At 43.5% G+C, this 14,901-nt stretch overlaps 1 protein-coding gene across 7 annotated transcripts in view; it reads right to left on the bottom strand.

The window, feature by feature from the left end:
• The window catches only part of LOC140385802 (receptor-type tyrosine-protein phosphatase mu-like), an 897,711-nt gene that overhangs the window by 293,681 nt on the left and 589,129 nt on the right, over positions 1-14,901 (bottom strand). For 4 of the 7 annotated variants that reach the window (XM_072468340.1, XM_072468341.1, XM_072468342.1 and 1 more), the window contains exons 12-13: positions 8,433-8,469; positions 4,834-4,908 (exon numbers count right to left, since the gene is read on the bottom strand). In XM_072468340.1, the coding sequence (XP_072324441.1) occupies positions 4,834-4,908; positions 8,433-8,469 (112 nt within the window). The remainder of the gene's footprint in view (positions 1-4,833; positions 4,909-8,432; positions 8,470-14,901) is intronic. The other 3 variants (XM_072468345.1, XM_072468346.1, XM_072468347.1) reach the window with 1 other exon arrangement.

The following is a 14,901-nucleotide window of genomic DNA, read 5'->3' as shown; positions in this document are numbered from 1 at the left end:
CGACCCCCTTCATTTTTCCTTAAATTAAAAACAGAGTCCAAAAACCAAACAACTTCACAAGTCTCTGCTCATTGTGTCTGAGCTGATACTTTAGTACAGCTTTCCGATAGCACCATTCCTCTCTTTCCTCACATAGCCTTCTCATTCTTTTCTCTTCAATTATTTAACCAATTTCCTTTTCAAAGGTACAATCAAATGTTCAGACAGTGCATTCCACATCACAATAATTTTCTGTGTTAATGAAAACGTTTTCTCATGTTGTCACTGTTCCGTTTGTCAATGGCTACAGGCCTGGCAATTTTGCCCTGATTCTTTTAGTTAAAATATGAAAACATTAGCTGATTTGTATCTGCTGGAGTTTAGAAGAGCAAGCGACTTGATTGAAACATCCAGGATCCTGGGGGTTCTTGACAGGGTGGCTGTGGAGAGGAATCTTCCTCTTGTGGGCGAATCTGGAATTCGGGGGTGACTGTTTAGAAATAAAGGATCACCCATTTCGGACAGAGATGAGGAAAAAATCTTTGGAATTCTCTTCCCCAAAAAGTGGTTGAGGCAGGGTTTTTGAATATTTTTAAGTAGATAGAATCTTGATCAGCAAGGGGGTGAAAAGGTTGTCAGGGGTTGGCAGAAATTCATTGAATGGTGCAGCAGGCTCGAGGGGCCAAATAGCCTACTCCTGCTCATAATTCGTATTAACCATCTCATTTATTTCACTCTTAGACAACTGACTGACTGTCCGGGATTCTGATCTGAATTTCCAATTGCTGGCACGATAGCCCACTTCCCAATTTGTCAACCAGAAATTAGAACCCTCCAATCTTTCTTTCATGCTCTCCTTCAGACATTTGCCTCGGTTGGGATCAAGATCAGCCTGTTATCCTTGTTCGAGAGTGAGTTTAGCTGTCGAACGTTGAAAGGATATTTGACTGGGAGCATCACAATTAGATTCCCACAACAACACCCACCTGCCAATGAGGATAGGGGAATCTGGACTGATTTTACATTTTTTAACCGAGGGATAGGAGGAGGTCAGCTGTAGTTTTCTACTCCACCATCCAGGGTCAAATCTGATATCTTCTAAAACATGTGACTTAGATACACACTGGCAGTATCAACTGAGCAAAAGGAAATGACTATATTTAAACAATGATTTCACCTTAACACAAGAAAACTGCCAGAGCGAAAGCATTTTCTATTTACAGTCAATTTCCTCAAACAGTATTTTTGCAGCAAAGTTAATTGGCTATCAACTGATGCATGGAAAGCAGGGAAATATTGCCAGTCATTTGACTCAGTGAAGTATCATAGAACATTCTTACATGGTGCACAATATGGTGGCTCTTAATATTTTCACATTACTGTGCTGTGTCATAGCTTGGATAACCATGGTTGAAATGACAAATTTATCTCACAAATATGATAAAAAGAGGGGCAATAAATCATAAATGGCACCGGAGAGTATTAAAATGCATTTGGTTTGTGTTGCGGAAGGGACAAAAGTCTGTTTCAGTTTATATCAGGCTCCTGTGAGACAACCAACCCTGACCCTCAAAACTGGACCCACAGAATTGCACAAATTAAATGCAAAGCAGTTCAGCCTCTCAGGACAGAAGAGAAACATCGCCACACTTGCCAAAACCTTTTGCACAGGACAACACGAGCTCATAATTCACCAAGTTACCACTTCTATCAAAAGTAGACAAAGTGACGGCAGGAGGGTTTGTGCGATAATTACTGCACACAATGATTTAGGGGCTGTCACTTTGGTAAGATTGCTAGAGTAACTAAGAGTTAAACAAACAGTTGTATTTTACAGATTCTACTTCAGGTTTTGCTTTATTGAGGGCTCATTCACATGTTGATTCTGGTGCCACATTAAGTCGTGCACTCCTTTCACGTCCATATTTGTGCTTGGCAGCAATGTTCACGCAAACACCATCGCACGGCCAATGTTGTGCACTCTGCTGCATCCAATCACCATTCCTGCACACCTGTCACCAAATGTAGTCAGTCCTCAGAATGCTTCTCACTGAACGATTTACACAGTGTACGCAAATGCACCCTTTACCTCGATCTTAACTTAGTCACAAATGACCTGGAAGGAGAAGGGAGCCATTGCTGGCTGTTCAAAATTACTTTATTTTTCATCAGTCACCGAATTGAAGGCCTGAAGAACAGTCCATTCCTCGAGCAAGGTAGATATTTTTCTAAATAATTACTGCATGAGGATGTTCGGCAAACATTGCGAACACAAAAAGATGCAGTTCAGTAATTTTTCATAAAGACCTGTTCATTTGACCGTTTGTTCTTTGACGTCCCAATAAGATACTTCCTCAAGCCTGCCAATGAAAAAGAACATAAAGAAAGACTTGCACCTTTCATGATCGCCAGGTATCCCAAAGTGCTTTACAGCCAATGAAGTACTTCAAAGTGTCATCATGAATAATGGAGGATGCGTGGTGGCCAGTTTGCACACAATAAGATCATCCAAGCAGAAATGTGATAATGGCCTGGTGATCTGTTTTTGGTGATGCTGGTTGGGGGATAGATATTGGTCAGAGTATGCAGGGAAATTTCCCAGCTCTTCTTGGAATCAGCACCTCGGGATCTTATATGTCCACCTGGCAAGACAGACAGACGGTTTGAACATTTCATCCAAAAGATGACACCTTCGGAAGTGCAGCTCTCCCTCAGTACTGCTGTGGTGTGCCAGCCAGGATTTGTGCTCAAGTTTCTGAATTCTCTGGTCATACACACCAGCAAGGTTGAATCATAGGTTGAATCAAGACAGGCACTCTTTCCCAGGGTGGAGGGGTCAGTCACCGTGGGGCATAAGTTTATGGTCCGTGGGGCAAAGTTTAGAGGAGATGTGCGAGGCAGGTTTTTTTTACGCAGAGGGTCGGGAGTGCCTGGAACATATTGCCAGGGGAGGTTGTGGAAGCAGATACATTAACGGCGTTCAAAAGGCATCTTGACAAACACATGGATAGGATGGGTACAGAGGGATACGGCACAAGGAAGTGCTGAGGGGTTTGGCAAAGGTTGGTATCATGACCAATACAGGCTTGGAGGGACGAAGGGCCTGTTCCTGTGCTGTATTGTTCTTTGTTCTTTGATCTGAATTAACTGAGATAAGTTAGTATTGTATGGAAGGCACCATGATTGTTCAAATTGCTACTGTGGTCTGCAGATGAAAAATCAGCCAGAATTTCCTCTCTTGAGCAATCTTGGTTGATTCATGCTGGAAGGTAAGAATCTGCAGACATTGAATTGCAGAGGTTTTGGGGTTGACTATGATGCTCCCACAGTTGAATAGTCTGCTCATCCTCACCGTGAAGACCCAAAAATGGAAAATTGTCCTCTGGCAAGGGACCTGGTGAGAGCAAGTGCCCATAGAGCTATGCATGCAGGGCATAAAAGCACAAGAACATCAGAAACAGGAACGGGAGCAGGAATTTGGCACTTTAAATCTGCCCCACCATTCAATAAGATCATGACTGGTCTATCTAATCTCCACCTTTCTGCACTATCCCTATATTACTTTATTCCCTTACTGCTCAAAAATCTATTGATCCCTGTCTTTAACATAAGTGAAGACTGAGCATCCACAGGTATCTGGGGTAGAGAATTCCAAAGATTCACAATAATATGAGTGACGACATTTCGCCTGGAAACTGCGTTTGTTCCCATTGGAGCCAAAGACTGTGAGGCGAGATTTGACAGAGGTTATGACAGGTTTAGAAAAGGTAGATAAAGAAAAACTGTTTCCATTAACCGAAGGTACAAAGGCAAGGAAGGTTTAGCCAAGAGATGCGGAGCGGGGGGGAGGAAGGGGGGGGGGGGGGGGTGGAGTTTGATGTAAAAACTTTTACACAGTGAGTGGCAGTGATCTGGAACACGCTGTCTAGTGGAGATGATCAATGATTTCAAACTGAAATTGAATGGAAACCTGAAAGAAATACACTTGCAGGGCCACGGGATGAGAGAAAGGAGATGGGACTTACTGGATTGCTCTAGAGGGCCAACATGGACCCGATGGGTTGAATAGCCCGCTTCTCTGTCGGCCTGACTCCTCTTCTCAGTCCTAAATGGCCAACCCCTTATTCTGAGACAGTGATCCCCAGTTCTGGACTCCCCAGCCAGGGAAAGCATTCTCCCAGTATCCCTGTCAAACCCTTTAAGAATTGTATATGTATCAATTAGATCACCTCACATTCTTCTAAACTCCAGAGGATATGGGCCGAGTTTACTCAAACTCCCCTCCCTGGACAATCCTCTCATCTCAGGAATCATCTGAGGTGCAAAGGGCACTTAGAGGCTGAGCATTATTCCTGGAGCAATCTTCCCTGTGTGTTGACTCCGTCGATGCAAAATCATGTTCGTGAAAATGTGGACAAATTCTTGTTTCCAAATTCTAACTGTGCCAAATGTATTCAACTGGTACTCTTGACTGTCCTGGAGGCCGATTCAGCAATTTTTCCTTGGAAATAAATACAAGCAAATACAATATTTCTCTGTCCTGTCAAGGTTTTGTGTAAGGCCGGGTAGCCATACATCTACGCACATTGGGCCCAATGAACCATTCACAGACAAAATGCAATATGAAAGCATGCAGTGCAGAAGTATCGTAAGTGCATGGGTTAGTTGCAAACTTGCAAGAGTGGACACAAAAGGTTCAACTGAATATCAGGAGTGAGAACACAATGAGCTTGCTGTGCGGAAGGTAACAGAGAAAATAAAACCTCTGAAACGGAACAGAGTGAGGGAAAGAGAGTGAGTGAAGAAGAGGAAAAAGGATGGCACCATGACTTGGTCTGTACTTGAACGTCTGACCTGTTAGTTGGTTGTCGCCTGCAGCAGGGGCGATGCGAATATAGGGTGTTGTAAGCTGAGTCACGATTATTGCAGCTATGGCAGAGGAAGATTTTCCAGGTCAGCATGCATGAGAAAAAAGCCAGACTGAAGCTAGACGAGCATCAAGAATTACTTAGTGACCATATATATAAATATATATATATGCGCTATTATATATCTAAGAAAAAGAACATTTCAGACACATAACTTGAATATGGCGGAAAAGAGAGACATGTTGCTGAAACTTTTCATCTTCTACAAATCAGGACAAACACAAGAATGCCCAATTTCAAACCATCACAGCAATTTATACCACAGCAGGAAAGGTTACTGACCAATTGGCAAGTTGACTCTGATTGGCCGGGATGAGCAACAGGCCAATCAGAGTCAACTTGCCAACCAATCAGCACCCCTTTCCCTTGTAATCTATGATGTGGAGATGCCGGCATTGGACTGGGGTGAGCACAGTAAAACGTCTTACAACACCAGGTTAAAGTCCAACAGGTTTGGTTCAAATCACTAACATTTGGAGTGCAGCTCCTTCCTCAGGTGACACCTGAGGTCACCTGAGGAAGGAGCAGTGCTCTGAAAGTTAGTGATTTGAAACAAGCCTGTTGGACTTTAACCTGGTGTTGCAAGACTTCTTCCCTTGTAATCTAAATTGTTGTGATGGTTTGAAATTTTGCACTCTTGTGTCTGTCCTGATGAGGGCTAGACGATAAGCTTCAGCAACATGTCTCTCTTCTCAGTAAAATTCAGGTTCTGTGCTGCCAAGTGACAATGTAATTTATTCTGTTGAGAACCGGGTTTTCCTTTTGGATACAAAACAACATAAACGCTTGCATTAATTTATTAACCCTTAAAGAACTGTATGCTTGCCTGACGACATTCAAGCCAGAGGAAATAATTGTTCAATTTACTTCATAACTTACCTTAATCTAGCGGCTCAGCAAAACAAAGTGCTGCTGGCTTTTTCCTCATCTTTTCCCAGATATTTTCCCCTTCCATTCTTGCACCATATACAAGAGAGCGCAGGTGCCAGGCCTCAGCATTTCAGCCAGAAACCAATCAAAAGAGGTTCAGAATCAGCAGGTCTCCAATATCTCTCCCCCCCCCCCCCCCCCTCCCCCCCCCCCCCCCTCAACATGGTTAATGTTTTGCCTCCCTTCCCTTGCTCAGAACTTGCCTGAGGTCACAAGTTCTTGACTCACTTTTCCCTCTCCCTGTTCTTGTATTAAATGTTCTTCATCCCACTCGTTACCTCATTCTGCTGAGGCTTCCTCACCGCAAATCGACTGAGATTAGGATCAGAGCATATGGGGAATCATGGGCAGCACTCCTAGTTCCTTTCAACCTAGAATATAGAATCATAGAATTTACAGTGCAGAAGGAGGCCATTCGGCCAATTGAGTCTGCACTGGCCCTTGGAAAGAGCATCCCACCGAAGCCCAGACCTCCACCCCATCCCCGTAACCCAATAACCCCACCTAACCATTTTTGGACACTAAGAGCAATTTAGTATGGCCAAACTACCTAACCTGCACATCTTTGGACTCTGGGAGGAAACCGGAGCACCCGGAGGAAACCCACGCAGACACGGGGAGAACGTGCAGACTCCGCACAGACAGTGACCCAAGGCGGTAATCAAACCTGGGACCCTGGAGCAGTGAAGCAACTGTGCTAACCACTGCGCTACCATGTCGCCACGAGCAAGCTACTTAACCCAAAGCTACTTTAATTGTGACTTACATTTTGTTCAAAATTATCTTCTATTTTTCACTCCTGCTGCCTCCTGAAAGCTAGCTCCTCAAAATAGCCCCTCTTCTCCTGGCAGGGTGGCTAGAGTAAGTCATTGGCCTTTTCATAGCTGCTTCCATCACTCTGACTGGCAGTTCAAGAGGTGAGCTTGTTGTAGTGAACAGCAGTTTAATGACTAGTGTGGCAACAAGATTCTTTCTAATTGTGCTGCTGATGGATTGATTAATTGATCAGCACCGAGATGCATATCATTTTGTGCTACTGTGCTGCTGCCTCACCACCTCAAGTTTTAAATCATGGCTATGGTGTAAATAGTCTCCATAGTGACAATTTCCGTTTCTTTTGTTTTGCTTCAAACAGCCCTGTACTAGAGGCTAACGTATCTCGAGAGCGATTTCCTTTTCCATCTAAGTTAGTTTTACTTTAGGAGAGAGGTTTGGCAATTTGCAAATGGGCGTTCTACATTTCATAGACCAACACAGCATTAATGACTAATTACCAATGTGAATGGTCCTGGCGGGTTTGATGGCATTGTGTGAGGACTGGTAACTTTGAATTGACAGCGAGGCAGCTCATTGACAGCATTCTAAAAATATATCATGTTTACTGTGGCCATTCCAGATTAAAGGCACTGTTCCATCAAGCCACACACTCATGTTATTCACACAGTTATTTTAAAATGATCACCTTCAGTTTTGAGAGATGCAATCTGTCGAGGCACTGGTCCTAATTGGAAGCCCGCAAGAATTAATTCGAAAATGTTTACTTTTTCCATATTTTCTCCGGCATGTGGTAACTCTAGCGGGAGGTATGGTTTCATTGTCGTGAACAGGCCTCGCTAATATTCCCATGTAATCCTAGTCGCGGAGGGGTTCAATATCCACCAGGATTTCTCCCACTTGCCAAGAATAACCACAGAAAAATGATATAACGACAATTTACACTGCGCTTCTGTGTTCCCATGGCTCTGCCACTGAAGTTACGGCTTAGAGGGGGAATCCTTCCTCATGCGGTCATGTTAATCGGCATAGTGCTGGGACTCGCCTGGTTTGTTCAACTCCGTGGTAGGCGAGCCAGTGTTTGGACCCACTCAGCCTGCAGACGGGCGAGCAAATACCATGTCTGTCTGCACAGCAGACGGTGAAAGGTTAAAAATGAGAGCTGTGCTTTGACACAGCAAGTCTCATGTTCTCATTGCAAACAATTTCAGAAGATGACTCCTTTCAAATTAAAAGTAGTCCTTTGAGGGTTAATAAAATCACAACAAATGGATACCTCAGTAAAGCAGAAAAAGAATCATCGACTTCATTGAGTAACAAGCATACAATCATATTCAGACGCATGTAAAAAAATATTTGATTGATGTAGAGCGGAGCGCAGTTTAACAAGGAGAAAGTGCCACGAAATTAATTAATAGAATAATTTTCAGACATCCAAAGGTAAGCAAACTTGCACAGATGAGTCGATGAAGGCAAAAGGAACATACACATTATGATTAATCGGTTTATAAAGAACTATAAAGCATGTATGAGACTTATTAAAGTAAGGTATGAATAAAGTGTTCATGAAAAGAAGAGAACATTTTCATCAAAATTCTGGCTGCTGAGAATATACATTCTGGCATGTATTTTAAATACCTTTTCAATCAGAATTCGGTGAATGTTATGACAAATGTCTGTCTCACAAAAAACGAAGATAGAACATAGAACATAGACCATAGAAAATACAGCACAGAACAGGCCCTTCGGCCCACAATGTTGTGCCGAACCTTTGTCCTAGATTAATCATAGATTATCATTGAATTTACAGTGCAGACATACCTTTTGTAGCCACCCTGACGCAGTCAATTTTGGTTTCCTGTATCAAATGAAGAGGGAAAACTGTCATCTCTGGTGCTTCAGATAAAGCAAACACAACCTCACCACCAATTCTATTTAAAATCCATCGATAAGATTGACTTGGAGGGACAGTGATGCGTTTGGTCACATATTAGCAATAGAGTTTAAATTCAGCATGTAGCCTGGCTGTTAACAATCGGAATAAAATGTACTTGGCGTTTTAGATAAATACTTCAGTTAACATTTCTCTGAACAACCAAAGATATTAATTGGCAAAGGCAGCGAACAGCCTTCACTTCAGCAACTCAGTGACCTTGAGTACTGTAGAGGGAAAGCCTCAGCGACATATCTGACAATTATTTAAAAAATAATCAATGATGCTTTAGGTTGGCACTGGCATAGCAATGATTAAAGGAAGCCACTGCTTTGCATGGCAAACACTTCCAGACTTCTAGAAATAAGCATAGTTCATCAGAGGTTAAGTTTACTTGTGATTTCTGTAGGAATCTGAAAAGGATTCAGGGAACAGCCATAAAGATGAATATGTTCTGCCTGACTGTGGTTCATAAGGCCTCCTTTATTTAAAAAGAAGTCACGCTGGAACAGACAAACACCAATTCTCCTTTTGAAGTATTTTCGCAGATGCCATGAAATTACATTTTTTGGGCAGAAGGATATAACAGTGTTCAGGATTCATTACTAAGGAACCACTGAAGAAAGTAAAAAAAGTCCAAGGAACTAGAAAAGGTCATTTAACACATTGCACCATTGGTTCCAAATCACATGTACCATCTTCTCTACCATGAGACGTACCCAAACCACTTTACAGACAGATGAAGGTTGTAAAGTTTTCCCATTTACCTCAAACACAATGGTAACTGAGATAAACCCTCCAAATGTTTCAGTAACTGCATGCTCTGGAGTAGTTTGTCTTTCTGAACAACGTGACCTCAGGGCAGAGTGAATCAGGGCTCGGTAGGAAAGCAGAGAGAGAAGTGATTGGAATAAGTTGCAGGATTTGAGGGGAAAGGTGAGATGGAGATTGGAGATGCTTGTCGGTCAGTTGGTGAGAGTGAAAGAGAACTTGTCACGGTTGAGAGAGGAATGGAAGAACATGCATTTAGAAGCATAGAAATGGAACAATTCCAGTTGACTGTCTTGTCAAGCATTAATACTAATAATCGACATTGATACAGTTATGCAGCATTTTGAAAAGCCAAAGTACTGCTGAAAAAAGTGGTATGCTCTCGAAGCTTTTCATTTTGTACTTATCGGGGCAGATGTAAGAATGCTAAATTTCAAAGGAGTTTACGATTTATACCGCAGGACAAAAAGCTGCTGATTGGTTGACAAGTCAACACTGATTGGTCAGGGCGTTGCCACGGAGAACACATCAGAGAACTATTGTCCCCGACTCTCACACAGAATACTTGGGACATGTTCCTTTTGATTAGAGAATACTGGCCTCTGAGTATTACTGTATGCAGCTTCTAGCAAGTGGAAGTGAGCTATATTGCAAGCCCAACTGATAAACTTGAATTGGTTGTTAGTGTAATTCCTAGCACCCTCAGGACTGTTCAGCAGTGCTGTCCAAATGCAGAGTCACATTTAATGTTAGACATTATGTTCTGAGTTTTACAAGCACGGGCTGGAGCAGACAATGGCTCAGTGGTATTATCACTGGAATTAGCAATCCAAAGACACATGGTAATGCTCTGGGGACCCGGGTTTGAATCCCGCCACTGCAGATGGTTCAAGTTGAATCCAATAAAAATCTTAAATCATGAAACCATTGTTGATCGTTATAAAGGTTCACTAATGTCATCTTGTTCACCAACGTCCTACAGGGAAGGAAATCTGTCGTCGTTACCTGGTCTGGCCTACGTATGACTCCAGACCCACAGCAATGTGGTTGACTCTTAAATGCCCCCTGAAATGACCACGCAAGCCACTCAGTTTAAGAGCAATTAGGGATGGGCAACAACTGCTGGCCCAGCTGTCACTGCCCAACTTTCCATGAGAGAATTTTTAAGACGTATGGTCGGTACTGTGCCTATTGCGAAAAACTGAAGGGGACATGCTGTTTGGTGCAATCTGCTGTCATTGGAATGTTTGGCCTATGTACATAACGTTGCACCAATCCTGAAATTCAAATTCTACGTTCCTTATTGTTCGGTAAGCAGAACGTCATTTTGTTTAAAGGGCAGCATCTTGTTAGTGAAAAATACCACTTGTGTTGCGCCTGCATAGCAGCAGTGTAAAACAGCTCGCCTCACCTGTTGCTCAAAGATACCTTACTCCCTCTGGGTAATTTAAGGTAGACTATACAGTTTCAGATCTGAAAGTGATGGCCTTAGGCCCATTTATGAGTATGCGTGATACGCAGCAAGCAATGTTCTGATCGGGGTCGCCATTATAACACAGGAATGTAGAACACGGGCAGCAGCGCGGGTTCAATTCCCATACCGGCTGAGAATTCTGAATTCTCCCTCCGTGTACCCGAACAGGCGCCGGAATGTGGCGACTAAGGGCTTTTCACAGTAACTTCATTGCAGTGTTAATATAAGCCTGCTTGTGACAATAAAATGATTATTTATTTATTATTTATTTGGATAGCTTTTTTGAATTAAACTAAACCACGAGGGTCAATAGTACTCTGGTGCATTCTCCATGGCAATGCCTCGGACCAATCACAGTTGACTTTGTATGACTTGCCAACCAATCAGCGCCCTGTTCTCATGCAGCATAAATTGCTGCTTCCATTGAAATTTGGTATTCTTGTGTCTGTCCCGGTGAGTGCAAGACAAAAAGCTCTGGCAGCACGCCTCTTTTTCAGCAATATTCACGTTGTGTGCCACCGAGCGACTACAAGTCAAAGTCCTTCACAGAATGAATTACAGTTTAAAATGCAGTGACTCTTATTCTCGTGCTCTGGGATCTTTAACATCATGTCAATTGGACAGGGAGGACGACCTGTGCAAAGGTTGGTGCTTTAACAAAGCAAGGTGCATGGATAGCATGCACAAGCCCTGGTGGACACGGCTCAGACCCACAACCTTCTGATCCCAAAGAATGCCGCCAGCTGAGCTAAGCTGAAATAAAAAGGTGAACACCTCCTCGATCACAGAGTAATCTTACACTGAAAATCAATTTTTGAAGTGAAAGAAATAGATGCACACTGAATCTTGATGATTCAAAAGAGCAATCAACTGACATTGCTTCCTATTTTGCGGCAAGTAACTTGGGGAGCAGTTCCCGACTGACAAGAAGCACACTGGACACCATGTTAAAACATTGGGCGGAATTTGCCGACAGGTTACCACAGTCCCACTGACGGCGCTCGGGTTTCCCGGCAACAAGGGATGCAGTCAACAGAAAATCCCATTGGCAAAGTTTGGACCAGAAAATGCCGCTAGCGCGCCACCTACGCCACCGAAAAACACGCAGTGGGTTGGTAAGTAAATCCCGGCCATTGTAAATGATCAGCATTACTGTAAGGAATTCAGAACAAAAACACGCCGAAGAAATACAATTATAAACATGAATTAATATTACATGAATTATCTCCTGAAGGTGTAAATTCTTCACAATTTATTTTCGAGCATATCAAAAGGAATATTATTTTCTTTCAGCGTCTCTTTAGGTTTGCTAAATGCTGCTGGGCTTTTAAACTTGGACTATTTTTCAATGAATAGTTATCCTTTCTTAAAGTGGATATGAAAACAGGAATAAGAGTACACTTAATTCAATGCAAACTGCTTTAGTTCAGAGAGCGTTAATTCATCCAATTTTAATTCATTTTTCCTCTACCCGCTTTCTCTGATTCATAGGATATGCTCTTGATCTGCTCCCATGCTTCACACAATGCTGGATCGTCACCAATGTTCAACCTTATGAAACAAAATACCCGAGGTGACTCAGCATCCTAGTTTCCATTTCCTCCCATTGGGAAATCCCATCTTCCACCTGACATTTATGAACAGGAATTCTGATGAACTGGTAAAGTGCGGAATAGGGGCACAATCCTTCATCTTTTCCACTTTGTGCTGAAGCACATTGTAATCCTAACAAACAAGTTCCATAGACTGCCAAGCCACTGCCTACTTCAGTATTAAATTCCGGGGCGGCACTGTTGCGCAGTGGTTAGCACTGCTGCCTCACGGCACCGAGGACCGGACCATGGCCCCGGGTCACTGTCCGTGTGGAGTTTGCACATTCTCTCCATGCCTGCGTGGGTCTCACCCCTACAACCCAAAAAGATGCGCAAGATAGGTGGATTGGCCATGATAAATTGCCCCTTAATTGGAATAATTAAACAAAAGTTTAAGTTTAAAAAATGTAAAAATAATCGATGAAAAATTGAGTTATTTTTCTGTTTATGCACATTGAGCCAAAACTGCTGATTAAACTAGTTGTTGAGGTGTAATGCCGTTTTGAACACAGCAGATCTCATATTCCTTAATCTCCATTGAAACTGTGCACAATAGATAAGGGGCTGTGTGTTTCTCAGCGGCGCGCTGTTCGCTGGCGGGGGATCCCATTGAAGCCACCTCACACCGCCGGCAAACCCATGGGCGGGGTTGCGTTGCCAGCAGGTACAGAGAATGCCAGTGGCCGGCGAATTCCAGCGAAGGTCTGGATCAGGCTTGGCTATGTTGCACTCTTACAGTTGCCTTCCCAGCAACATTTACATTCCAGTATCATACATGGTGATTGTCCATTTGGCTGAGGTGCCAAAGAATTTGCTTACCTTTATTAAACTTAACTCTATCATAATTCAGCTCCTTCAGGAGGAGAGCAGTAGAAAATAGGAAGGATGGAGAAGCTCCAATAAAACGTCCTGCACTTTATTACTAGTTTTCTCAGGAGATATGATATATTTTGTGTCTATTCATTGGATGTGGGTGCCATTGGCTTAGAACATAGAACATTACATGATGGGCAGCACGGTAGCATTATGGATAGCACAATTGCTTCACAGCTCCAGGGTCCCAGGTTCGATTCCGGCTTGGGTTACTGTCTGTGCGGAGTCTGCACATCCTCCCCCTGTGTGTGTGGGTTTCCTCCGGGTGCTCCGGTTTCCTCCCACAGTCCAAAGATGTGCAGGTTTGGTGGATTGGCGATGATAAATTGCCCTTAGTGTCCAAAATTGCCCTTAGTGTCCAAAATTGCCCTTAGTGTTGGGTGGGGTTACTGGGTTATGGGGATAGGGTGTAGGTGTTGACCTTGGGTAGGGTGCTCTTTCCAAGAGCTGGTGCAGACTTGATGGGCCGAATGGCCTCCTTCTGCACTGTAAATTCTATGATACAGCGCAGTACAGGCCCTTCGGCCCTCGATGTTGCGCCGACCTGGGAAACCACTCTAAAGCCCATCTACACTATTCCCTTATCATCCATATGTCTATCCAATGACCATTTGAATGCCCTTAAGTGTTGGCGAGTCCACTACTGTTGCAGGCAGGGCATTCCACGCCCTCACTACTGTCTGAGTAAAGAATCTACCTCTGACATCTGTCCTATATCTATCTCCCCTCAATTTAAAGCTATGTCCCCTCGTGCTAGACATCACCGTCCGAGGAAAAAGGCTCTCACTGTCCACCCTATCCAATCCTCTGATCATCTTGTGTGCCTCAATTAAGTCACCTCTTAACCTTCTTCTCTCTAACGAAAACAGCCTCAAGTCCCTCAGCCTTTCCTCATAAGATCATCCCTCCATACCAGGCAACATTCTGGTAAATCTCCTCTGCACCCTTTCCAATGCTTCCACATCCTTCCTATAATGCGGCGACCAGAATTTCAAGCAATACTCCAAATGCGGCCGCACCAGAGTTTTGTACAGCTGCAACATGACATCATGGCTCTGAAACTCAATCCCTCTACCAATAAAAGCTAACACACCATACGCCTTCTTAACAACCCTCTCAATTCTTAGCCAGCATTTATTGCCCATCCCTAATTCTTTTTTGTTCTTGGGATGTGGGTATCGCTGGCGGGGCCAGCATTTGTTCCCCATCCCGACTGAACTACGTGGCTTGCCCGGCCATTTCAATGGGGGAAGTTAATAGTCAACCACATCTCTGTGTGAGTCTGGAGTCACATGTAGGCCAGGCCGGGGAAGGGCATTCGTGAACCAAATGGGTTTTCACGACAATTGCCAATGCTTTGATGGTCAACCTTAGATTTTTATTTCCAGATTTTCTTTTTGTATTGAATTCAAATTTCACCATCTGCCGTGGTGGGATTCGAACCTGGGACCCCAGAGATGACTCTGGGTCTCTGGATTACTAATTCAGTGACAATATCATTACGCCACCGCCTTTGAGAAGGTTGTGGTAAGCTGCTTTCTTGAAGCACTGCAATCCATGTGGTGTAAGTACACCCACAGTGCTGTGAGAGAGCGAGTTCCAGGATTTTGACCTGGAGACAGTGAAGGAACGGCGATATATTTGCAA

The sequence above is a fragment of the Scyliorhinus torazame genome, chromosome 11 (genome assembly GCF_047496885.1).
Source record: "Scyliorhinus torazame isolate Kashiwa2021f chromosome 11, sScyTor2.1, whole genome shotgun sequence".
NCBI lineage: Eukaryota > Metazoa > Chordata > Chondrichthyes > Carcharhiniformes > Scyliorhinidae > Scyliorhinus > Scyliorhinus torazame.
This window is presented reverse-complemented; position numbering and strand designations above follow the sequence as displayed.